General features: G+C 42.6%; 1 protein-coding gene across 5 annotated transcripts in view; it reads right to left on the bottom strand.

Moving 5' to 3' along the window:
- LOC148146717 (uncharacterized) overlaps positions 1-27,560 on the bottom strand; it is a 195,949-nt gene that overhangs the window by 90,564 nt on the left and 77,825 nt on the right. For 2 of the 5 annotated variants that reach the window (XR_015760374.1, XM_087997024.1), the window contains exon 2: positions 22,636-24,611. The exons of the other annotated variants lie outside the window; for them this stretch is intronic. Coding sequence is in view for 1 of the 2 variants with exons in the window: in XM_087997024.1 (XP_087853150.1) it covers positions 24,096-24,611 (516 nt within the window). In the remaining variant the exon portion in view is untranslated. Of the gene's footprint in view, positions 1-22,635; positions 24,612-27,560 lie in introns of those variants that run through there. 5 annotated transcript variants of the gene reach the window in all.

Genomic DNA, 27,560 nt, shown 5'->3' with positions numbered 1-27,560 from the left:
TGCCTTAACCTTTACAATCTAGAAAGATAATGGCTACATAACAATCCATCACCTCCAAGTCAGGTAGCATCCTGACTTGGAAACATTCTTACCATTCATTTAATGTTGCTAGATATGTCTTTTGATTTCCTATCCAGTGCAGGAAAATCTCCACTTTGGGGCCTTGGACAGAGGTGAGGGGGGGAGGTTTATGCGCAGGTTTTGCACCACGTGTGATGGCAGGGGAAGGTGCTGGGTATAAAGGGTGGGGTGCGTGGACCTAATGAGGGAGTCGTGGAAGGAATGGCCTCTGCAGAATACAAATAGGGATGAAGAGGGAAATATATTTTTGGTAGTGGGATCTGATGTAGGTGGCAGAAATGGCAGAGGATATTGCGCTGTATCCAGAGATTCCATGGGTGGAAGGTGAGGACCAGGGGGTTCTATCATTGTTGTGATTAGAGGGCGGAGGTGCAGGAAATGGAGTGTTTGGAAAGGCAAGAATTGATTAGGGATAGTCAATATGATGTTATGTGTGGGAAATCATGTCTCACTAACTTGATTCAGTTTTTTGAAGAAGTGACGAAGAGGATTGATGAGACGCGTGGTGGATGTGATCTATATGGACTTCAGTAAGGCATTCAACAAGGTTCCTCAAGGTAAACTGGTTAGCTTGTCAAGAGGATGAAGAAGGCTTATGTTAGAATGAGATGTGATGGCTCAGTTGGCCAGAAAAGACCTAAAGAAAGAGCCAAGAAGAACCAGGAGGGGACATGAGAAGTCAGTGGAGAATAAGATCAAGGAAAACCCTCAGGCTTTCTATAGCTATATCTGGAATAAAAGAATGACTAGAGTAAGATTGGGGGCCAATCAAGCATAGTAATGGGAAGTTGTGCGTGGAGATAGGGAACTGTTAAATAAATACTTTTCGTCAGTATTCGCACTGAAAAAAAAAGTGGTCGAGGAGAATACTGAGATACAGGCTACTTTACAAGATGGTATTGAGATGCATAAGGAGGAGGTGTTAGCAATTCTGGAAAGTGTAAAGACAGATAAATTCCCCATGGCTGGATGGAGTTTATCCTAGGATCCGCTGGGAAACCTTTGACTTTGATCTTTATGTCGTCATTGTCTACAGGAATAGTGCCAGAAGATTGCAGGATAGCAAAAATTGTTCCCTTGGTCAAGAAGGGGAATAGAGAAAACCCTGGAAATTATAGACCTGTGAGCGTTACATCAGTTGTGGGTAAAGTGTTGGACAGGGTTATAAGAGATAGGATTTATAATCATCTAGAGTGAATAAGTTGATTAGGGATAGTCAACACAATTTTGGGAAGAGTAGGTTGTGCCTCACAAACCTTATTGAGTTCTGTGAGAAGGTGACCAAATGGGGTGGATGAGGGAAAAGCGGTTGATGTGGTGTATCTGGATTTCAGTATGGTGTTTCATAAGGTTCCCCACAGTAGGCAGTTGCACAAAATACGGAGGCATGGGATTGAGGGTGATTTAGCAGTTTGATTAAGAAATTGGCTTGCTGAAAGAAGACAGAGAATGGTGGTTGATGGGAAATATTCATCATGGGGTTCAGTTATTAGTGGAGTACTGCAAGGATCTGTTTTGGGTCCACAGTTGTTTGTCATTTATATAAATGACCTGGATGAGGGCTTAGAAGGATGGGTTAGTAAATGCACAGGTGACACTAAGATCGGTAGAGCTGTGGATAGTGACAAAGGATGGTATGGAGACATTGATAAGCTGCAGAACTGGGCTGACAGGTGGCAAATGGAGTTTAATGCAGAAAAGTGTGAGGTGATTCACTTTGTAAGGAGTAACAGGAATGCAGATTATTGGATTAGTGGTGCTGGACCTCTCCATCTCCATTAATGACGACCGACTTGACACTGACATTTTTTTACAAACCCACCGACTCCCACAGCTACCTGGATTACAACTCTTCCCACCCTACCTCTTGCAATAATGCCATCCCGTATTCCCAATTCCTCCGCCTCCGCCGGATCTGCTCCCAGGAGGACCAGTTACACCACAGAACACACCAGATGGCGGCCTCCTGAAGAGACCGCAATTTCCCTTCCCACGTGGTTAAAGATGCCCTCCAATGCATCTCGTCTACATCCCGTACCTCCGCCCTCAGACCCCAACCGTAACAAGGACAGAACGCCCCTTGTGCTCACCTTCCACCCTACCAACCTTCGCATAAACCAAATCATCCGCCGACATTTCCGCTACCTCCAAACAGACCCCACCACCAGGGATATATTTCCTCCCCACCCCTTTCTGCCTTCCGCAAAGACCGGTTCCCTCCGTGACTACCTGGTCAGGTCCACGCCCGCCCCCCCCTACAACCCACCCTCCCATCCTGGCACTTTCCCCTGCCACCGCAGGAACTGTAAAACCTGCACCCACACCTCCTCCCTCACCTCTATCCAAGGCCCTAAAGGAGCCTTCCACATCCATCAAAGTTTTACTTGCACATCCACTAATATCATTTATTGTATCCGTTGCTCCCGATGCAGTCTCCTCTACATTGGGGAGACTGGGCGCCTCCTAGCAGAGCACTATAGGGAACATCTCCGGGACACCCGCACCAATCAACCACACTGCCCCGTGGCCCAACATTTCAACTCCCCCTCCCACTCTGCCGAGGACATGGAGGTCCTGGGCCTTCTTCACCACCGCTCCCTCACCACCAGACGCCTGGAGGAAGAATGCCTCATCTTCCACCTCGGAACACTTCAATCCCAGGGCATCAATGTGGACTTCAACAGTTTCCTCATTTCCCCTTCCCCCACCTCACCCTAGTTCTAAACTTCCAGCTCAGCACTGTCCCCATGACTTGTCCGGACTTGTCCTACCTGCCTATCTCCTTTCCCACCTATCCACTCCACATTCTCCTCACTGACCTATCACCTTCATCCCCTCCCCCACTCACCCATTGTACTCTATGCTACTTTCTCCCCACACCCACCCTCCTCTAGCTTATCTCTCCACGCTCCAGTCTCACTGCCTATATTCCTGATGAAGGGCTTTTGCCCGAAACGTTGATTTCGAAGCTTCTTGGATGCTGCCTGAACTGCTGTGCTCTTCCAGCACCACTAATCCAGAATCTGGTTTCCAGCATCTGCAGTCATTGTTTTTACCATGCAGATTACTGTAATAATGGTAAGATTCTTGGTAGTGTAGATGAGCAGAACGGTCTCGGTGTCCAAGTACATAGATCCTTGAAAGTTGCCACCCGGGTGGATAGGGTTGTTAAGCAGGCATACGGTGTGTTAGTGTTTATCGGTAAAGGCATTGAGTTTCGGAACCATGAGATAATGCTGCAGCTGTACAAAACATTGATGCGGCCACATTTGGAGTATTACATACAGTTTGGTCACTGCATGATAGGAAGGATGTGGAAGCTTTGGCGAGGGTTCAGAGGAGAATTACTAGGATGTTGCCTGGTATGGAGGGAAGGTCTTATGAGGAAAGGCTGAGGGACTTGAGGCTGTTTTCATTAGAGAGAAGGTTGAGAGGCGACTGAATTGACAATCAGTGTTAGATAGGTTGGACAGTGAGAATCTTTTTCCTTGGATGGCAATGGCTAGCACGAGGGGACATAGCTTTAAATTGAGAGGTGATATAGGACAAATGTCAGAAGTAGTTTCTTTATGCAATTCTGGTCGCCATCCTATCGGAAGGATGTTGTGAAACTTGAAAGGGTTCAGAAAAGATTTACAAGGATGTTGGCAGGGTTGGAGGTTTGAGCTATAGGAAGAGACTGAATAGGCTGGGGCTGTTTTCCCTGGAGCATTGGAGGCTATGGGGTAACCTTATGATTTTATAAACCTCTTATGAGAGGATGGATAGGGTAGCTAGACAAGGTCTTTTCCCTGGGGTAGGGGAGTCCAGAACTAGAGAGCATAGATTTAGGGCGAGAGGGGAAAGATTTAAAAGGGACCTAAGGGGCAACGTTTTCACGCAGAAGATGGTGCGTGAATGGAATGAGCTGCCAGAGGAAGTGCTGGAGGTGGGTACGATAACAATATTTAAAAGGCATCTGGATGGGTATATGAATAGGAAGGGTTTAGAGGGCTGTGGGCCAAATGCTGGCAAATGGGACTAGATTGGATTCGGATATCTGGTTGGCATGGATGAGTTGGACCGAAGGATCTGTTTCTGACTCTATAAATAGTTTGTGGGACTGTTTTTACCACCCAATTGTAGCAGGTGATTAATCTCACAAGCATTCTGGGGTCACTCATTCAAATCCCACAATGGTAGCTGGTGGAATTTGATTTTCACTTAATAAATCTGTAATGTAGACTTAAGTCTTAGTAATGAAGCTGTTGGTGATATTCTTGCCTAGTCTGACTTGCCCGTGACTCCAGACCCACAACAACATGGTTGATTCTTAACTGTCCTCTAGCCTAGCAAACCTCTGTAGGAAAATTAGAGATGAGAACAAATGTGGCCTTTCCAGCATTGCTCACATATGTAAGAATAAAATAATCATTGATAGACAATAAGGACCATATCCACACATTTAAACAAAAATAAGTTTCTGCACTTCATAGCTACCTAAGCTTGGTGGAATAGAATATGTCACCTCAATCTCTGTGTAAGTGTGGACGTTGCTGGCATGGTTTTATTGACCTTAACTGACTCTTGGTCCACGTAATTTTCCTATTTGGGTTCAGGATTGAGAGAATTCTGAATACCTGTTGGTTGATGGGATCTGGCATCATGCATTCTTCTGGAACAAAATGTACCTGTTGGATTAAAATGGTTGGTGTTCTGTGTCTAATTTTGCTTCTAAGCAAAACTTGTTTCCCAGTTCAGAAGAGCATATTATTACAATATAATTTAGGAAGATCATATGAACATATAAACTAGGAGCAAGGGAAAGCCATTCAGCATCTTTGAGCTTACTGTCCCATTCAATAAGATCATGGCTAGAACCCATATCTCTCACCTAATAACACTTCAACTACTTGCTGCACATGACTCTATCTACCTCTGCCTTTAAAATATCCATGGACGTTGATTTCACCACTCTGAAACATTTCTGCCTCATGTCTGTTTTTAAATAGATGACCTCTAGTTCTAGAATCTCTCACAAGAGGAAACATCCTCTTCACACTTATTGTGTCAAGACCCGTCAAGATTTTATTTTGCAATCAAATTAATTCCTACTATTCTAACTTCTGACTGATACAAGTCTAGTCTTTCCTCATAAAACAATCCACCCTTTCCAGGTATTTGCTAAGCTTTCTCTGAACTGTTTCCATTGCATTTACATCCTTCCTTAAATAAGGTGACCCACAATGTGGATAGTATTGTTGATCATAGTTTTTGTGCTTTTAACTCCACCTTCCTATCCATCCCCATAACCCTTGACCTGTATAGGTAATTCTGCTATAACACACATTTTGTCAATGCGAATTCGCTGTAAGGTGACTGATGAATAGGGGATGCTGTTTCTAAAGTGCAAACTTTTTAAACGGTTTGGCTATGATTACATTGCCATCACTTGAAGTGTTTTTGTATTGCGCGATCTTTATATACTGTATCACGGGTCACACAGGAATGTGACTATCACTTTACAGATGAAATGACTGTCCATCAAGTATATGTAACTCAACCATGAATCTATTCAATGACCTAGCTTTCACTGCTCCTTGGGGAAGATAATTCCAAACATTAGTGGTCCTCAGAGAAAAATGTTTCCTCATTTCAATGTTAACTGAAAGTCCCCTTATTTTTAAGCTGTTTAGACCCTTAGTTTCAATTCTCTCATGAAGAGAAACAATGAACATCTGCTGTGTTAAACCCACTCAAAATATTACATGTTTCAATAAGGCCACCTCTCATTCTTCTAAACTCGATAGGTTCAATCTCTCTGACTTTTCTTCATAAGATAACTCCATTTGTCCTTGGAATCAGCATAGTGATCCTACTCTGAACTTCCAGTACAAGTATATCCCTCAAGGGTAAGCAAAATGGTACACTGTATACTAAGTGTGGTTTCACTAGTGCCCTGTGCAATTGTATTAAGATGTCTTTAAATTTATACTGGCTCCATTTCACAATAAAGATCATCATTCAATTTGCCTTTTTGAAAAGCCTTTGGTAAATCATACGTGAACCCCTGAGTTACAGAATATCCAACTTCTGATCTGTTCTACAAATACCAGGTATTTGTCCATTTGGTCCAATTTGATTAACATAGAATAAAACAGTACAGTACAGTACAGGCCCTTTAGCCCTTGATGTTGTGCAGACCTCTTATCCTACTCTAAGATCAATCTAACCTACATGCCCCACATTTTACTACCATCCACGTGCCTATCCAAGAGTCACGTAAATGTCCCTAATGTATCTGACTCTACTACCACTGTTGGCAGTGCATTCCATGTACCCACACTCTCTGTGTAAAGAACCTACCACTGACATCTCTCCTAAACCTTTCTCTAACCACTTTAAAATTTTGCCCTCCTGTGATAGTCATTTCCATCCTGGTAAAAAGTCTCTGGCTAGCCAATCTACCTATATCTCTTTTTATCTTGTATACATCTATTAAGTCACCACACATCCTTCTTCGCTCCATTGAGAAAAGTCCTAGCTCCCTCAACCTTTCCTTATAAAACATGCCCTCCAGTGCAGATAGCATCCTGGTAAATCTCCTCTGCACCCTTTCTAAAGCTTCCACATTCTTCCTATAATGAGGCGATCCCAACTGATCACAATAATCCAAGTGTTGTCTAACCAGGGCTTTAGAGATCTGCAGCATAACCTCGTGGCTCTTAAACTTAATCCCCCTGCTAATGAAAGCCAATACACCATATGCTTTCATAACAACCCTATCAACTTGGGTGGCAACTTTGAGGGATCCATAGATGTGGACCCCAGGATCCCATTGTTCCTCCACACTATCAAGGGTCATGTGTGTAGCCCTGTATTCTGCATTTAAATTTGACTTTTCAAAATGAATCACTTCACACTTTTCCAGGTTGAACTCCATCTGCCACATCACAGCCCAGCTCTGCATCCTGTCACTGTCCCGTTACAATCTACAACAGCCCTCCACAACTCCACCAAACTTCATGTCATCGGCAAACTTACTAAACTGCCCTGTCACTTTCTCATCCAAGTCATTTATAAAAATCACAAAGAGCAGAGGTTCCAGCACAGATCCCTGTGGAACATCATTGGTCACCAAGCTCCAGGGTTTTAGAGGGATACAAGGTAGACAGGAAGGAAGGAACTTCTAGGGGCGAGCCAATTCTGTATTCAGTGTTTTGGACCATGCCAGACCACTCAAAACATTCTTAAGCAGGCAGCCCTAGATCTAACATTGCAATTTGTTTCAGTAAGTGTACAGTGAAGAGTAAATTAGTTAGGTTGACTACTAGATTTTAAAACAGGCAAAAAAATTATTCACAAAATTACAAAATGAAACACAAGAACAAAATAAAGAACCTCTACAGAATTCAGCCTATCTAATTAGATGTAATTATACTGTTCCAAATATACACAAACTCCCTTTAAAAAACAGTATAAATGAAACACATGCTTACAGTTTGAAGTTGAAGGGCATAAAGAGAGAGAGTTTCCACACAGTCCCCTGTTGAACTTCCCAGTTCAGACTGAACTAAAAACTGCTTTGTTCAGCTAAAGAGCTAACCACTCGCCTCTCTTTATACAGATCACTTCTAAAGCATGACCACTTTGGCCTGATTTCTGATGACTGGGTTTTTTGCCCGAAATGTCGATTTTGCTGATCCTTGGATGCTGCCTGACCTGCTGTGCTTTTCCAGCATCATTCTAACCTTGACTCACTTTGGCTTGAAGTCTCATCTGTTTACATATAAACAAAAGGCCTCTCAAAATCCTTTTCATCTCTGTACCAAACCAAACTGATTGGAATCCGGCCCGGTTTATTGCCCCTCTGAAAAAAATCAAGGACAGAGTCTCCTTGAGCCAAGGAACAGCTTTTAGAAAAAAAGGGACTAGCTTTGTGACACCAGACAGGCAAATGTTCCGGTATCCCACACCTCCTTATTTTCTGAATGAGCCGACCAAATGCCTTGCTAAAATCTATACATAGCTGGAAATGTGTTGCTGGAAAAGTGCAGCAGGTCAGGCAGCATCCAGGGAACAGGAGAATCGACGTTTCGGGCATAAGCCCTTCTTCAGGAATGAGGAAAGTTTGTCCAGCAGGCTAAGATAAAAGGTAGGGAGGAGGGACTTGGGGGAGGGGCGTCGGAAATGTGATAGGTGGAAAGAGGTCAAGGTGAGGGTGAAAGGTCAGACTGGGGTGGGGGCGGAGAGGTCGGGAAGAAGATTACAGGTTAGGAAGGCGGTGCTGAATTCGATGGATTTGACTGAGACAGGGTGGGGGGAGGGGAAATGAGGAAACTGGTGAAATCCGAGTTCATCCCTTGTGGTTGGAGGGTTCCTAGGCGGAAGATGAGGCGTTCTTCCTCCAACCGTCGTTTTGTTGTGGTCTGACGATGAAGGAGTCCAAAGACCTGCATATCCTTGGTGGAGTGGGAGGGGGAATTGAAATGTTGAGCTACAGGGTGGTTGGGTTGGTTGGTCCGGGTGTCCCAGAGGTGTTCTCTGAAACGCTCCGCAAGTAGCCGGCCTGTCTCCCCAATATAGAGGAGGCCACATTGGGTGCAGAGGATGCAATAGATGATGTGTGTGGAGGTGCAGGTGAATCTGTGGCGGATATGGAAGTTTCCTTTGGGGCCTTGGAGGGAGGTGAGGGGGGAGGTGTGGGCGCAAGTCTTGCACCTCCGGCGGTTGCAGGGGAAGGTGCCGGGAGTGGAGGTTGGGTTGGTGGGGGGTGTGGATCTGACGAGGGAGTCACGGAGGGAGTGGTCTTTACGGAATGCTGATAGGGGAGGGGAGGGAAATATATCCTTGGTGGTGGGGTCCGTTTGGAGGTAGCGGAAATGACGGCGGATGATGCGCTGTACATGAAGATTGGTGGGGTGGTAGGTGAGGACCAGTGGGGTTCTGTCCTGTTGGCGGTTGGAGGGGTGGGGCTCAAGGGCGGAGGAGCGGGAAGTGGAAGAGATGCGGTGGAGGGCATCGTCGACCACGTCAGGGGGGAAATTGCGGTCCTTGAAGAAGGAGACCATCTGGGTTGTGCGTTTTTGGAACTGGTCCTCCTGGGAGCAGATGCGGCGGAGTCGAAGGAATTGGGAGAATGGGATGGCGTTTTTACAGGGGCAGGATGGGAGGAGGTGTAGTCCAGGTAGCTGTGGGAGTCGGTCGGTTTGTAGTAGATGTCCAATTCCTTCGACTCCGCCGCAATCCCATTCTCCCAATTCCTTCGACTCCGCCGCATCTGCTCCCAGGAATCCCATTCTCCCAATTCCTTCGACTCCGCCGCATCTGCTCCCAGGATCCCATTCTCCCAATTCCTTCGACTCCGCCGCATCTATATTGATGTGGCCTCCTCTATATTGAGGAGACAGGCCGGCTACTTGCAGAGCGTTTCAGAGAACACCTCTGAGACACCCGGACCAACCAACCCAACCACCCTGTAGCTCAACATTTCAATTCCCCCTCCCACTCCACCAAGGATATTCAGGTTTTTGGACTCCTCCATCGTCAGACCACAACAAAACGACGGTTGGAGGAAGAACGCCTCATTTTCCGCCTAGGAATCCTCCAACCACAAGGGATGAACTCGGATTTCACCAGTTTCCTCATTTCCCCTCCCCCCACCCTGTCTCAGTCAAATCCATCGAATTCAGCACCGCCTTCCTAACCTGCAATCTTCTTCCCGACCTCTCCGCCCCCACCCCAGTCTGACCTTTCACCCTCACCTTGACCTCTTTCCACCTATCACATTTCTGACGCCCCTCCCCCAAGTCCCTCCTCCCTACCTTTTATCTTAGCCTGCTGGACAAACTTTCCTCATTCCTGAAGAAGGGCTTATGCCCGAAACGTCGATTCTCCTGTTCCCTGGATGCTGCCTGACCTGCTGCACTTTTCCAGCAACACATTTCCAGCTCTGATCTCCAGCATCTGCAGACCTCACTTTCTCCTAAAATCTATATATAACACATTCACTGCTCTACCTTCATCAACGTGTTTTTTCACATCCTTAAAGAATTCAATAAGGTTAGTGAGGCATGATCTGCCCCTCATGAAGCCATGTTGACTATTTCTAATCAAGCTATGTTTTTACGTAATGAAAAATCCTGTCTCTCAGAGTCCTCTCCAATAATTTGCCCATCATCAACATACAACTGACTGGTCTGTAATTCCCAGGGTTATCCCTATTCCCTTTCTTGAACAAGAGAATAACATTTGCCACCCTCCGATCATCTGGTACTACTCCAGTGGACCGTGAGGATGTAAGGATCATCACTAAAGGTGCAGCAATCTCTTTCCTCGCTTCCCAAAGTAACCTTGGGTATATCCCGTCTGGTCCAAGTGACTTATCTATCCTCATGTTTGTCAAAATTTCCAGCACAATCTCCTTCTTAATATCAACCTGTTTGAGTGTATCAGCCTGTTTCACGCCATCCTACAAATGACAAGGTCCCTCTCACTAGTGAGCACAGAAGCAAAGTATTTATTAAGGACCTCCTCCAATGCCAAGCAAGTTCACTCCACTATCCCTGATCAGCCCAAACCCTCATGCTGGCCATGCTCTTGTTCTTCACATAAGTGTAGCATGCCTTGGGTTTTCCTTAATTCTACCCGCCAAGGCTCTTTCATGCTCCCCTTCTAGCTCTCCTAAGTCCATTCTTCAGTTCCTTCCTGTCTACCTGTATCCCTCTAAAACCCTGTCTGATCCTTGCTTCCTCAACTTTAAGTAAACTTGCTTCTTTCTCTTGACTAGATGTTCTACATCTCTTGTTATCCAAGGTTCTTTCACCCTACCATCCCTTTCTTGCCTCAGTAGGGCAAACCTAACAAGCACTCGCAGCAAGTGCTCCCCAAACAACCTCCACATTTCCATTATGCATTTCCCTGAGAATATCTTCTCCCAATTTATGCTGCACAGTTCCTGTCTAATAGCATTGTAATTCCCCCTCCCACAATTAAATACTTTCCTATACCATCTGCTCCTATCCCTCTCCATGACTATAGTAAAGATCAGGGAGTTGTGATCACTGTCACCAAAATGCTTTCCCACTGAGAGATCTGACACCTGACCTGGTTAATTGCCAAACACCAAATCCAATATGGCCTTCTCTCTAGATGGCCTACCTACCAGGAATCCTTCTTGGACATACCTGACAAAATCTGCTCCATACAAACTATTTGCACTAAGGAGGTTCTAATCAATATTAGGAAAGTTGAAGTCACCCATGACAACAAGACTTACTTCTGCACCTTTCCAAAGTCTGTCTCCCAATCTGCTCCACCTAGTCTCTGTTGTTATTAGTGGGGGGGGCTATAGAAAACTCCCAACAAAAGTGACTGCTTCTTTCTGTTTCTGACTTTCACCCATAATGAACCCTCCTCATCGACCTCCCTTCCTGCAGCTGTTATACTATCCCTGTTTAGCAATGCCACTCCCTCCCTATTCCTTTTCAAACATCTAAACCCTGGAACATCCAACAACCATTCCTGCCCCTGTGATATCCAAGTCTCCGTAATGGCCACAACATTGTAGTTCCAAGTACTGATCCATGCTCTAAATTCATCAACATTATTCCTGACACTTTTTGTGTTAAAATAAACACACTCCAACCCATTACACTGATTGCAACTTTGCCCTATCAACTGTCTATCCTTCTTCAGACTCTGTGCAACTGTATCTGCCTGCTCACCAGCTACCCCATCCTCTGATCTGTAACTCCAATTTCCATCCCCCTGAAGAGCTCTCGCAAATCTCCCACCCAGGATATTGGTACCCCTCCAGTTCAGGAGCAACCTGTCCTCTTTGTACAGCTCCCACCTTCCCCAGAAGGTATCCTAATGATCCACATAACTGAAGCTTTCCCTCCGACACCAGCTCTGCAGCTGCATGTTCAGTTGCACTTGCTCTCTGTTCCCAGCCTTACTAGCCTGTGGCACTGTAGCAATCCTGAGATTACTACACAGCTCGTCATGCCTTTTAGTGGAGATGGATGATGAACAACAGATGATTCTCCAGTGACTTGGAGGACAGATTCAGTCTGTGACTAGGTTTCACACTAATATGAGAAAACTTATTAAATAAACCAGAAGGATCAACACCAGTGTGTGGAACAGTGGTGGGAATGATAAGATAGTTGAGAATTCGAGGGGCATATACTTGAAGGAACATAGTCCTAACAGGCAAAGGAACAAGGCCCCATAGTGATGCATTTAAAAAATGGTACAGCAATTATCATGGGGCATTTTAATCAACATATTTATTAGTCAAGACAACATTGAGAATGCAAGTTCGACAGTTTCATCGAACAGAATGTAGTGGAACCTATAAGGAGCAACTTATTCTAGATCTGGTCCTGTATAAACAGACAGGAATAACTAACGATCTTACATTTAGGGATTTTAAAAACATATGGAAGATGAGAAGGTAAAATCCAAAACCAGTGTTTGTGCTTAAACAAAAGAGACTACAATGGGATGAGGGAAGAGTTGGCTAAGGTAGACTGTGAGCAAAGTCCATATGGTTGGACAATTGCAGAACAGTGGAGGAATTTCAAAGTGATTCTTTTATAGTACTCAGCAAAAGTATATCCCGGTGAAAAGGAAGGACTGTTAAAAAAGGGATAATCAGCCATGGATACTAAGGAATAAGGGAGCCTATCAAATTGAAAGCTATACAGAACATAGAACATTAGTGAATAACCTCACACTTTTCTGCAATAAACTCCATTTATCACTTCTCAGCCCAGCTCTGCAGCTTATCTATGAAGATTAGATTAGATTACTTACAGTGTGGAAACAGGCCCTTCGGCCCAACAAGTCCACACCGAGCCGCCGAAGCGCAACCCACCCATACCCCTACATTTACCCCTTACCTAACACTACGGGCAATTTAGCATGGCCAATTCACCTGACCTGCACATCTTTGGACTGTGGGAGGAAACCGGAGCACCCGGAGGAAACCCACGCAGACACGGGGAGAACATGCAAACTCCACACAGTCAGTCGCCTGAGGCGGGAATTGAACCCGGGTCTCTAGCGCTGTGAGGCAGCAGTGCTAACCACTGTGCCACCGTGCCGCCCTATGTCCCTCTGTAACCTGCAACATCCTTCCGCACTGTCCTCAACTCCACAGACTTTAGTGTCATCTGCAAATTTACTAACCCATCCTTCTACATCCTCATCCAGGTCATTTATAAAAATGATAAACAGCAGTGGCCCCAAAACAGATCCTTGCAGTATACCACTAGTAACTGAACTCCAGGATGAACATTTCCCATCAACCACCACTCTCTGTCTTCTTACAGCTAGCCAATTTCTGATCCAAACTGCTAAATCACCCTCAATGCCTCCGTATTTTCTGCAATAGCCTACTGTGGGGAACCATGAGGCAACACAGTGCCTCAGTGGTTAGTACTGCTGCCTCACAGCACCAGGGTCCCGGGTTCAATCCCAGCCTTGGGCGACTGTCTGTGTGGAGTTTTCACATTCTCCCAGTGTCTGTGTGGGTTTCCTCCGGGTGCTTCGATTTCCTCCCACAGTCCAAAGATGTGCAGGTCAGGTGAATTGGCCAAGGTAAATTGTCCATAGTGTTAGGTGCATTAGCGAGAGGGAAATGGGTCTGGGTGGGTTACTCATCGGAGTAACTGGTTGGGCCGAAGAGCTTGTTTCCACATTGTAGGGAATCTAATCTAATCTAAATGCTTTACTGAAATCCATATACTCCACATGAATGTTAAAGATTAGTGAGAAATTAGAGAACTGGGAAATATTTAAAGGTCAACAGAAAGCCACGAGAAAGCTATAAAGATAGATTATGAGAGTAAATTAGCTCAGAATATAAAAACAGATAGCAAACATTTCTACAAATATACAAAATGAAGACTGGCTAAGGTAAACATTGATCCTTTAGAGGACAAGAAGGAAGATTTAATAGTGGGAAATGAGGAAATGACCAAGGCATTGAACAAGTATTTTGTGTCAGTCTTCACAGTGGAAGACTCAAATAACATGCCAATAATTGTTGATAAGGAGGCTATGGCAGGTGAGGAACTAGAAGTGATCATTATCACTAAAGAGGTAGTGTTGGGCAAGCTAATGGGGCTAAAGGCAGTCAAACCTCTTGGCCCTGATGGAATGCATCCCAGAGTACTAAAAGAGATAGCGGGGGTAATAGCAAATGCACTCGTGGTGATTTACTAAAGTTTGCTAGACTCTCTGGAGGTTCCAGATTGGAAAACAGCAAATGTGATGCCACGGTCTAAAAAAAGGAGGTAGACAAAAGCCAGATATCTATAGGCCTGTTAACTTAACTTCTGTAGTGGGGAAAATGCTTAAGTCTATAGCAAGATACCTAGATCGAAATTTTTCCAACGGGCTTACGCAGCAGATCATATTTAACTAATTTACTGGAATTCTTTGAGGATATTATGAATGGTGGATAATGGTGAACAGGTAGATGTGGTATATCTGGATTTCCAGAAAGCATTTGAAATGGTGTCGCACAGACTATTGCATAAGATAAAGGTGTATGGAATTATCGTACTGCATCAGCAAGGATAGAGAATTTGTTCACTGACAGAAAACAAAGAGTGGGGATAAATGTGTGTTTTTCTCATTGGTGATCAGTGGCTAGGTGTGTGCCTCAAGAACCAGCGTTGGGACTGTAATTGTTTACAATTTACATGGATGATTTGGAGTTGGGGACCAAGTTTAGTGTGTCAAAGTTCGCAGATGACACTAAGATGAGTGGTAGAGGACGCTGAAAGTCTGCAGAAGGGTGTAGATAGATTAAGTGAGTGGGCAAGGGCCTGACAAATGGAGTGCAATGTCGGTAAATGTGAGACAATCCAATTTGAAGGAATAACAGCAAAATGGATAATTATTTAAATGGTGAGAAATTGCAGCATGCCACCATGCAGAGGGACCTGGGTGTCCTTGTGCATGAATCACAAAAAGTTGATTTGCAAGTGCAGCAGGTAATTAAGAAAGCAAATGGAATATTGTCTTTAATTGTTAGAGGGATGGATTTTGAAAGTTGGGAGAATATGCTGCAACTGTATAAGGTACTGTTGATGCCACTCTTAGAGTACTATGTACAGTTTTGGTCTCCTTACTTGAGAAAGGATGTACTCGCACTGGGAGGGATGCAGAGGAGGTTCATTAGGTTGATTCTGGAGTTGAGAGGATTGATCTATGAGAAGAGATTGAGTAGACTAGGAGTATACTCATTTGCATTTAGAAGAATGAGAGGGAATTTTATAGAAACATATAAAATTATGAAGGGAATAGATAAGATAGAAGCAAGGAGATTGTTTCCACTGGCGGGTGAAAGTAAACCTAGAGGACAGAGCCTAAAAATACGGGAGAACTGATTTAGGACTGAGTTGAGGAGGAACGTCTTCACCCAAGGGGTTGTGAGTCTCTGGAATTCCCTGCCCAGTAAAGCAGTTGAGGCTATCTCATTGAATGTTTTTCAGGCAAAGATAGATTTTTGAACAGTAAAGGAATTAAGGGTTACGGTGGGAGGGCAGATTGGTGGAGCTGAGTCCACAAAAAGACTAGCCATAATCTTATATGGCCCACTCCTGCTCAAATCTTTTATGTTTTTACATTCTCAACCCGAGGTAAACATGATTAAATATAAACAACTATCCACTGGGATGAGTAGTTGGGGCTATACGTTATATAATAATGTAGGATCTGCAAACTATAAATTCATTTTTTTATTTCACATGATAAAATGAAATTGACTAACTGACTTCAATTTTGAAGAATGAAACCAATAGAAAACATTCCTTAGTTTGTGCAAAACCAAAATTATTCTGGATAATAATTTACAGTTTTGATACAGAGATTGGATGGAAGAGAATTTATTCCAAAATTACTACTGTCTGATTCAGTCCAGGTTAACCTTTTTTTGTATATTTGAAATGGGACCAATGAACATTTTTTTTCATTCATTCATAGGATGATGGCATCACTGACCAGCATTTATTGTCCATCCCCAGTTGCCCAGTGAGCAGTTAAGATTGTTGCAGGTCTGGAGTAACATGTTGGCCAGACCAGGTAAGGATGGCAGTTTCTTTCTTAGCGAACCAGATGGGTTATTCCCTAATAATTGACAATGGATTCATCATCTAATCATTAGTCTTTTAATTCCAGATTTTTACTGAACTCAAATTCCATGACCTGCCAATGGCAGGATTCAAATCTGAGTCACCAGAACATTACCTGGGTCTCTTGATTAACAGCCCAGTGATAATACCTCTGTGATGCTAGAGGTATTTTTAAATACTTTTAAATGACATACCTTTGGGGCAGATGGGATTTAAACATGGATCTTCTGGCCCAGAGGTACAGACAATACCACTGCACCACTAAAGCCCTACTTAAGTCTACTTCATCTGATATTCCCAGGTGGTCTCCTATCTAAGTGCTAACCATATCATACAAAGTACATAAGAGTAACAGAACAGAGTGAGGAATACAATGTACAAATATAATAAGAGCAAGATCAATGTTAAAATTTGAAAGGTCCATTCAGAAGTCTAATTACAGCAGGGAAGAAGCTGTTCTTGAATCTATTGATATGTGTGTTTAAGCTTTTGTATCTTCTGCCCAACGGAAGAGTTTGGAAGAGATTATAACCGGGTTGGGAGATATTTTTGATTATGTTATCTGCCTTCCTGAGGCAGTGAGAAGTATAGATGGAGTCAATGGCTGAAAGGTTGGCTTGCGTGATGGACTGGGCTGTGTTTACAATTCTCTGTAGTTAATTATGATCCTGGGCAGAGCAGTTCCCATACCAAGCAATGATGGATCCTGATAGCTTACTTTCTATGATACACTTATTAAAATTGGTAAGATTTTTTCTGGACTTGCTGAATTTCCTTAGCCTTCTGAGGAAGTAGAGGCGCTGTTGTACTTTCTTAACTGTAGGTGGACCAGGACAGATTGTTGGTATCACTCCCAGGTACTTGATGTTATCGACCATCTCCATCTCAGCACAATTGATGAAGACGGGGATGTGCCGTCTGCCTTGCTTCCTGAAGTCAGTGACCAGCTGTTTTGTTTTGCTGACTTTGAGGGAGAATTTGTTATCTTTACACCCCGCCCCCAAGCACGCTCTCTCTTTTGTGTATTCTGTCTCATCATTGTCTGAGATTTGGCCTACAACAGTGCTTCGTCAGTGAAGCTGTAGATGGAGTTAGGATGAAATTTGGCCACACAGTCGTGAGTTTATGGGAAGTATAGTAACGGGTTGAGTACGCAACCTTGTGGGGAGCTGGTATTGAGGATTACTGTGGAGGAGGTGTTGTCACCTATTCTCACTGATTGCGGGTCTGTGGGTCAGGAAGTCAAGGATCCAATTGCAGAGGGCAGAGCAGAAACCTAGGTCTCAGACTTTGGAGATTAGTTTGGTTGGATTAGTTTTGTTGGTAAGTCGCATAGCCATGGTTACTTGTCAATGGTAAGAGAAGTTTCTTAGTTTCATCTGAATAACTGAAAACCAGTTGCATACTTTTCTCATATCCACAGAAACAGCACATTCATATTCAATTGCAACACATTGCACAGTAAGCATTATCTTCAATGAGTATAACTGATAAATTCCTGTCTAACAGTATCAACTAATGTACTGCTTGTTCAAGCATTAGCTGATGCCTTTGAATGGAATGTTAGAACTGTCATCTTTCGTGTTCAATGGTACTACAGCACTGTAATTCCAAAATCACAATAAGTCACTAGCGACATTATTTTTCAACCTAAAGTCCTCCTTAGGCATTAGTAAGTGATCTTGTATTGTTTAAAGCAATTTGATAGGTAAAAGAAAACACTGGTGTATGTTTAATTGAGGCCAATTAGCTCAGATAGTTTGTGTATGGTTCAGAATAACACCGGGAGAATGGGTTGAATTCCTGTTCTGGCTTAGTTAGATTAGGGATCTATTCCATGCATGATGTTCCTCAAGCTATATAACCAGTTGTGTCTTTCTAATTGTGTACTGTGGCTAATTAACCACTTAACACAGTGGTATGCTTTCAGTTTTAAATATTGCTATCTTGACTATATTTTAAAATAATCTTAGATGTGGAAGGGCTTGGCATGTAACAAAAACTGCAGAATAGAATAATGAAAAACATTTTATATCTTGGAGTTGTCTGCTTGGTTAGTATAGGTTTGCTCGGTAAATTTACTTTCCTCAAGTTCGCTAAAGTATATTGTATTTTCTCTATTGCGGTTTCCCTGTCCTTCAGATATTGTGTAGTGTTATAGAGTCATAGAGTCATACAGTATGGAAACAGACCCTTCGGTCCAACCAGTCCATGCCAAACATAAGCCCAAACTAAACTAGTCTCATCTGCTTGCTCCTGGCCCATATCCCTCCATTTTATCTTATTATTGTATCTATCCAAATATTTTTTAAGCATTGTAATTGTGTCTGCATCCACAACTTCCTCAGGAAGTTCATTTGACATGTAAACCACCCTCTGTGTAAAAGATTTGCATGTCTTTTTAAAACCTAGCCTTGAAATGCCCCATCATAGGGAAAAGACGCTTACCATTAACTCTATCCATATCTTTCATTATTTTATAAACTTCTATCAGATCACCTCACAACTTCCTACACTCCAGTGAAAGAAGTCCTAGCCTATTCACCATTTCTTTATAACTCAAACTTTACATACCTAGCAACATCCTGGTAAATCTCTTCTGAACGCTCTCCAGCTTGATAATATCCTTCATATAACTGGTCGACCAGAACTAGACATAGTATTCCAGAAGAGGCCCCACCAATCTCCCGTACAACCGCAACATGACTTCCCAACTCTTAAACACAAACAATTGAGCAATGAACACAAGCGTGCTAAACACCTTTTTAACCATCCTGTCTACATGTGACGCGAACTTCAAATAACTATGTACCTGCACCCAGAGGTCCCTCTGTTCTACAACACTACCCAAGACTGTACCATTAATTGTATAACCTCTACCCTTGTTTGTTGTACCAAAATACAATATCTCGCATTTATCCAGATTGAACTCACCTGCCATTTTTCAACCCATTGACCCATTTCATCAAGATCCCTTTGTAATCTTAGAAAACCTTCCTTGTCTACTATGCCACCAATTTTGTTGAGTCTGCTTTGTGTTGTACCATCTTATATGGAGTGCAGAACAAGGCAAAGACCTTCTGTACCAATGTGATGCAGTTCTACAATTCACCAGCCATCATGTATGTTAAACTACTCTGCCACATTCCCCATAAACATATGTTACACCTTGGCTGTAGATTCCTGACTTCCAGTCTGCAGCATCCTTTCCCTAGATCTTCTACACCTGTTGTGGTTCTGTTCGCCGAGCTGGGAATTTGTGTTGCAGATGTTTCATCCCCTGTCTAGGTGACATGCTCAGTGCTTGGGAGCCTCCTGTGAAGCACTTCTGTGATGTTTCCTCTGATATTTATAGTGGTTTGTTTCTGCCGCTTCCAGTTGTCAGTTCCAGCGTCCGCTGCAGTGGCCGGTATATTGGGTCCAGGTCGATGTGTTTGTTGATAGAATCTGTGGATGAGTGCCATGCCTCTAGAAATTCCATGGCTGTTCTCTGTTTGGCTTGTCCTATAATTGTAGTGTTGTCCCAGTCGAACGCATGTTGCTTGTCATCCGCGTGTATGGTTACTAAGGATAGCTGGTCGTGTCGTTTCGTGGCTAGTTGGTGTTCATGGATACGGATCGTTAGCTGTCTTCCTGTTTGTCCTATGTAATGTTTTGTGCAGTCTTTGCATGGGATTTTGTACACTACATTGGTTTGCTCATGCTGGGTATGGGGTCCTTTGTCCTGGTGAGTTGTTGTCTGAGAGTAGTTGTTGGTTTGTGTGCTGTTATGAGTCCTAGTGGTCATAGTAGTCTGGCTGTCAGTTCAGAAATGTTCTTGATGTATGGTAACGTGGCTAGTCCTTTGGGTTGTGGTATGTCCTCATTCCGTTGTCTTTCCCTTAGGTATCTGTTGATGAAATTGTGGGGGTATCCGTTTTTGGCAAATATATTTTTTGCAGTTCTGGTGTGCTGCAGTGTGTTGTGGCTCTTTTGAACAGTGTCTTGATGCAACTTCTTTTGTGTGTGTTGGAGTGGTTGCTTTGTGTGTGTAGCTTTCCTGTATACCTTTGGTGAATTCTCCGTTCAGTATTCTCTGTACCATCACGTCGAGGAATGGGAGTTGGTTGTCCTTTTCTTCCTCTCTAGTGAATCTGATTCCTGTGAGTGTGGCATTGATGATCCGGTGTGTGTTTTCTATTTCTGTGTTTTTAATGATTACAAAAGTGTCATCTACATATCTGACCCAGAGTTTGGGTTGAATTTGCGGTATGACTGTTTGTTCTAATCTTTGCATTACAGCTTCTGCTATGAGTCCAGAGATAGGTGAGCCCATGGGTGTGCCATTGATTTGTTCATATATTTGGTTGTTGAATGTGAAGTGTGTTGTGAGGCACAGGTCCAGTAAGTTTGAGTATGCAGTCTTTGTTGATAGGTTCCCCGTTTTGTTGTCTGTTCTGTATGTCCAGCAGGTTGGCTATTGTTTCTCTGGCTAAGGTTTTGTCGATAGAGGTGAACAGTGCCGTTACATCGAATGAGACCATAGTTTCTTCCTTGTCTATATGTATATTTCTGATGATGTCCAAGAATTCCTGTGTTGACTGTATAGAGTGTCTGGATCCGCTGATCAGGTATTTCAATTTCTGTTGTAGTTCTTTAGCCAGTTTGTGTGATGATGTCCCTGGTAGCGATACGATGGGTCTGAGTGGGTTGTCAGGTTTGTGCACTTTAGGTAGTCCATAGAATCTGGGAGTGGTGTTGCTTTCAGGTTTCATTCTCTGTAGGTCAAACCTGGTTATCTGTCCGTTTTTTTGCAGGTTCCTCAGTGTGTTGTTTATCCTATTGGTGAGCTGTGGGGTGGGGTCAAACTCCCTCTTTTGGTAGGTGTTGGTATCTGCACCCTCACCCTCACCACTGCAAACCACAGGTAGTCAGCTATTTAGAAGTAATGTTTAGCCCTATTAAAGGTGGAAAAGTTTGCCTCTCTAGGCCAATCAACTTCAAGGGGCCTCTTTAAATAGAAGGCCCTCTTAAATCCCTTAAGGCCTCTTTAAGGGTTCAGAAAAATTCTACAAGGATGCTGCCAGGGTTGGAGGGTTGAGCTTTAAGGAGAGGCTAAATAGACAGGGGCTATTTTCCTGGAGCGTCGGAGGCTGAGGGGTAACCTTACAGAAGTTTATAAAATCATGAAGGACATGGATACAGTAAATAGCCAAGGTCTTTTCCCTGGGCTAGGGGAGTCCAAAGGTGAGAGGGGAAAGATTTAAAAGGGATCTCAGGGGCAACTTTTTCATGCAGAGGGTGGTGCTTATATCGAATGAGCTGCCAGAGAAAGTGGTGAAGCTAGTATAATTACTACATTTAAAAGGCATCTGGCTGAGTATATGAATAGGAAGGGTTTAGAGGGATATGAGCCAAATGCTGGAAAAAGGGATTATGTTCATTTAGGATATCTGGTTAGCATGGATGAATTGGATCGAAGGGTTGTTTCCCTGCTGTATAAGTCTATGACTATAACTCTATAAATGTGTGCAATATCTATCCCGACCTCTCCATTAGAATGCTCCCTGCACTTGGGTCAGAATGAATGTTTGATCATCTAAATGATCTTGTGAACTTGTTGGGGTAGAATACAATCAGCAAACATGCATAAAGTATAGTGCTGAGACTACAGAAATAGACCCGCAACACCAGGTACAAGAAAGAAAGGGTGTGTAATTTTAAACTGTATTTCCATTATTTTTGTCTGTGTTTCCAAAGACAGAAATCTGTTTAACTGTGCTTCATAACCACATGCATTGAAGAACTTATTTAAAGTTGGAGGCACTTTTCACATCAGGCAACATCAGAGTTTGGGGAATATCCCTGGCTAGATCAGCACCATGGTCTGAGAAGAGGGACAGACATTCCTGGAGATAGGGAAGGATTAAAAAACAAAATAAAATCCTGTGAATATGATAAACAGTATACATTGATATCCTACATGCCAATGATATTTTAATTTGATTTTATAATTGAGAATTAGCATCAGTTAGTGATTGAAGTAGGGTCAACTAGTTTTGGAATGAGTGACTATGCTGGTCCAATGCCTGATTAAATGGACAAGCATTGTTAATCCACGAATATAAGTAAGTTTTCAGAAACTCATGAAGAGAATTAATTCATTTTAAGGTAGTCAAAGTTGTATGACAACGGAGATAATCTGTTTTTAATTGAACCAATAACTGGCAACTAAACTCGTTTTCCTTGTAAGGAGCATCAGAGAGGTTATCAGTTGGAGTATTATGTCTTATTTATGGCAGAATTGAGATCAATTTTTAGTCGCTGAAAATGTGTTGCTGGAAAAGCGCAGCAGGTCAGGCAGCATCCAAGGAACAGGAGAATCGACGTTTCGAGCATAAGCCCTTCTTCAGGAATTTTTAGTCAACCATTAAATTTGATTAATCATTTGAAAATAATTTTAATATCAACAGACAAGTTTAAAAGTGTAACAGAAATATATGGAAACATATAAGTACCTATTTCCGAAACAGGATTATCATGGTGGAAATGATAAGGAAGCAGTTAATTAGCAGTAAAACCAAGTGAATATTTTAAGAAAAATATATCTGCTTAGTTGTGGCAAATGCAAAAAATGGTCTTAGCTTTATTCCTTTCAACAGGTATATCGGTATTTGAAGAAGAAACAAATGTTGGCAATTGTTTGACCTTGGCAAGAATTAATATTCTAATTGTACCTAACTATAAGTGACAGTCAAACCTATGGCTATTCAGCTTTGTAAACAATACTTGAATGAAATACGTTCACAATCACAACAAATTACTATCTCTTCTGTTGTGTTGCAAGGTGGCCTTAAATGACAGCAGCCTGCAACTGTTATACCACTAGTTCAGTCAAAATTAATCTGATTAGGCAATGGCCCAAGTGTGGTACATAATTCACAGCTGAATTAAAACATGAAATGTGACATATCAAACAGAAGCATGATTCTTGCTGCAAAAATTTTATCAATTTCAAAACTAATTACAATCAAAATTTAGAACATTTAACTTTAAATGGAGATATAAAATAACATGATTAGAGCTACTGTTTTATTTCGAAATGTGAAGTTAATGTGAACTCATCCGATGTCTGATTGTTTTAAGCACATTTAAATTTTGAACTCAAACTATGGATGCAGAGTTCAGTGCCAATAGCTAATGGACTGAAGCAACTTCAATTATTCCTGCAACATATTTCAGATGTTGATGAGGCGCTGTCATTGAGAATGGCAGGAAGAATATGAGGTGTCTTATTTCTGCTGAGTTTTTGTTTTTTTTCAGTACAGCTCACCCAAAATCTAAAGAAATTGCGTAATTTTAAATTCAAATTATATTCAGAGCAACAAAGGCAGAATGAATTAACCGGCAATTGGATCATGGCTAACTGCTGATTTGTTGGCTTTGGAGGAGTTGCAAAAATATTAAACCTGATGTTTTGGGTACAAAGATACAAATAAGCTTTACTAATTAGCTCATTATTAAATAATTAGCTTCATAAGCTTTTGAGTTTTGTTTTATAATTTAGTGACCAATTTACTATTGTAGTTTAATATAAAGAGGAAATGATTCTATATACTGTGCTGACTCATTAAGTTGTGGGGCTTGATTTCCAGTGTACTCTTCCCATAAGACTTGGGACAGTGGTTATAAACCTTTTGCCTTAAATGTTACATAATTCTTTAATCACACGCTAAAATTGAAGACAAAACAGGTTAATGACTCTCTCCTCCACAATTGACACTTTTTGTGTTGCAAAACCTTGCAGCTCCATGACATGAATGAAGACATATACTCTCACTAAGTTATTGTTATGGTTCTGTTCGCCGAGCTGGGAATTTGTGTTGCAGACGTTTCGTCCCCTGTCTAGGTGACATCTTCAGTGCTTGGGAGCCTCCTGTGAAGCGCTTCTGTGATGTTTCCTCTGGCATTTATAGTGGTTTGTCTCTGCCGCTTCCGGTTGTCAGTTCCAGCTGTCCGATGCAATGGCCGGTATATTGGGTCCAGGTCGATGTGCTTATTGATTGAATCTGTGGATGAGTGCCATGCCTCCACGAATTCCCTGGCTGTTCTCTGTTTGGCTTGTCCTATAATAGTAGTGTTGTCCCAGTCGAACTCATGTTGCTTGTCATCTGCGTGTGTGGTTACTAAGGATAGCTGGTCGTGTCGTTTCGTGGCTAGTTGGTGTTCATGGATGCGGATCGTTAGCTGTCTTCCTGTTTGTCCTATGTAGTGTTTTGTGCAGTCCTTGCATGGGATTTTCTTCTCACAAATCTTCTCACAAACTCTCACTAAGTTAATTAAAAATGGGAAATCTTGGAAGTATATAATGGATCTGGCAATACATGTATAGAAGCTGTAGTATGAATGAGCAGCTATCATCTGAAAGCCAAGAAAGAGAGCAAAGGCAAAATAATCAAAGACAAAAGAAAACAAAATGAGGGTAGAAGTTATGTACTAAATTCGAGGCATGAACCCATGTTACGTTCAGAAGACAGTAAAGTGTCAAATCACTGTTCTTGGATCTTGTGTTGAGCTTCACTGCTACACTACAGGAAACTAAGGATAGAGAACTCAGTGTGTCAGCAAGATCAAAAATAACTGGAAGTTTAGGATTATATAGACAATAGACAATAGGTGCAGGGGTAGGCCATTCAGCCCTTCGAGCCTGCACCGCCATTCAATATGATCATGGCTGATCATTCCTAATCAGCATCCTCTTCCTGCCTTATCTCCATAACCCTTGATTTCACTATCTTTGAGAGCTCTATCCGACTCTTTCTTAAATGAATCCAGAGACTGAGCCTCCACTGCCCTCTGGGGCAGAGCATTCTGCATAGCCACCACTCTCTGGGTGGAGAAGTTTCTCTTCATCTCTGTCCTAAATGGTCTACCCCGTATTTTTAAGCTGTGTCCTCTGGTTCGGCACTCATCCATTAGCGGAAACATGTTTCCTGCTGCCAGAGTGTCCAATCCTTTCATAACCTTATATGCCTCAATCAGATCCCCTCTCAGTCTTCTAAACTCAAGGGTATAAAAGCCCAGTCGCTTCAGTCTTTCAGTGTAAGGTAATCCCGCCATTCCAGGAATTGACCTCGTGAACCTACGCTGCACTCCCTCAATAGCCAGAATGTCTTTCCTCAAATTTGGAGACCAGAAACTGCACACAGTACTCCAGGTGTGGTCTCACCAGGGCTCTGTACAGCTGCAGAAGCACCTCTTTGCTTCTATACTCAATTCCTCTTGTTATGAAGGCCAGTATGCTATTAGCCTTCTTCACTACCTGCTGTACCTGCATGCTTGCCTTCATTGACTGGTGTACAAGAACACCCAGATCTCTCTGTACTGCCCCTTTACCTAAATTGATTCCATTGAGGTCGTAATCTGCCTTCCTGTTCTTGCCACCAAAGTGGATAACCATACATTTATCCACATTAAACTGCATCTGCCATGCATCTGCCCACTCACCTAACTTGTCCAGGTCACCCTGTAATCTCCTAACATCCTCATCACATTTCACCCTGCCACCCAACTTTCTATCATCAGCAAATTTGCTAATGTTATTGCTGATACCATCTTCTATATCATTAACATATATTGTAAAAAGCTGTGGTCCCAGCACGGATCCCTCCGGTACCCCACTGGTCACTGCCTGCCATTCCGAAATGGAGCCGTTTATCACTACCCTTTGTTTCCTATCAGCCAACCAATTTTCAATCCAATCTAGTACTTTGCCCCCAATACCATGCGCCCTAATTTTACTCACTAACCTCCTGTGTGGGACTTTATCAAAAGTTTTCTGGAAGTCCAGGTACACTACATCTACTGGATCTCCCTCATCCATCTTCAGAGTTACACCCTCAAAAAATTCAAGAAGATTAGTCAAGCATGATTTCCCCTTCATAAATCCATGCTGACTCTGTCCTATCCTGTTACTACTATCCAGATGTGCCGTAATTTCATCCTTTATAATAGACTCCAGCATCTTTCCCACCACTGAGGTCAGACCAACTGGTCTATAATTTCCTGCTTTCTCTCTCCCACCTTTCTTAAAAAGTGGTATAACATTAGCCACCCTCCAATCCTCAGGAACCGACCCCGAATCTATCGAACTCTGGAAAATAATCACCAACGCATCCACAATTTCCCGAGCCACCTCCTTCGGTATCCTGGGATGTAGACCATCAGGCCCCGGAGACTTATCAACCTTCAGACCTAACAGTCTCTCCAACACCAAATCCTGGCAAATATAAACTCCCTTAAGTTCAGGTCCTTCAGCCACTGTTACCTCAGGGAGATTGCTTGTGTCTTCCCCAGTGAACACAGATCTGAAGTACCCATTTAATTCTTCTGCCATTTCTTTGTTCCCCATAATATATTCTCCTGTTTCTGTCTTCCAGGGCCCAATTTTAGTCCTAACGATTATACCTACAGACTGAATAGAGGTGATCTACAAAGTCACCACACAATCTGTGTTTGGTCTCCTCACTGAAGTCTGCATTCTAAGCAGCAAATACAAGCTAAATCTAGAATGCACTTGCTTAACATTCAAGACTATGAACTAAGTGTTGGAAGGTGTGACTAATTTAGATTGAGTGGCTTCTTTGTCGGTGCAGACTCAATACTGTCTGAGCATTCACCTATCAACTAAATCAGAAAATCAGGCGCATATTTTCATTTATTTACCTTAGCATTTTTGTTTTGGCCATGAGAAGGAGGTTTCAACTTTGGAGACAGGAGATATGAATGCATGCATGCATCTGTCAATATATCATATTTCAAGTGACCTCAGTTGAGGTGGAGTCTGAGAACCTAAATACCCTCAGGTTACATAAATAGTTAGACAACTGGGCAATGTCATTCGCACTTGCCTTCTGAACTTAAGTCATGCTGGGGTTGGTAGCCCCTTCTCCATTGATGCTGCATAAACCACAGCAATGCTACGTTAAAATCTTTTGTTGCTTGACATTTGATCATTGATTTGACAGTACATATCGCACATTCTGCTAGACCATTTACGAAAGAATAGTGGAGTGATAATATGAATCACTCCCCACTTAGCAGGCATGTCTTGAAACAGTCCTTTGTTACTATCCATTCTGAGCCACAAACTAAATCAATCTTTGCAGACAGGTAAGATTGGTTAGTTTATAAAACTACTTTTCAGTTTTAAAAACTACTTATTATGGAAAAGCTTTGCATCTATTCTCAAGAATTTTGACTGCTATTTTAAAATGTTTAAATCAGAAAGCAATCTGTAAGTACAGGGCTTCAAGCTTGATAGAACTTATGTTTTCAATAGAAACAATGTAGCTCTGCCTTCAGGCTGTT

The sequence above is a fragment of the Chiloscyllium plagiosum genome, unplaced genomic scaffold (genome assembly GCF_037043375.1).
Source record: "Chiloscyllium plagiosum isolate Xiang-an unplaced genomic scaffold, Cpla_swu_hap1 HiC_scaffold_19, whole genome shotgun sequence".
Classification (NCBI taxonomy): Eukaryota; Metazoa; Chordata; class Chondrichthyes; order Orectolobiformes; family Hemiscylliidae; genus Chiloscyllium; species Chiloscyllium plagiosum.
This window is presented reverse-complemented; position numbering and strand designations above follow the sequence as displayed.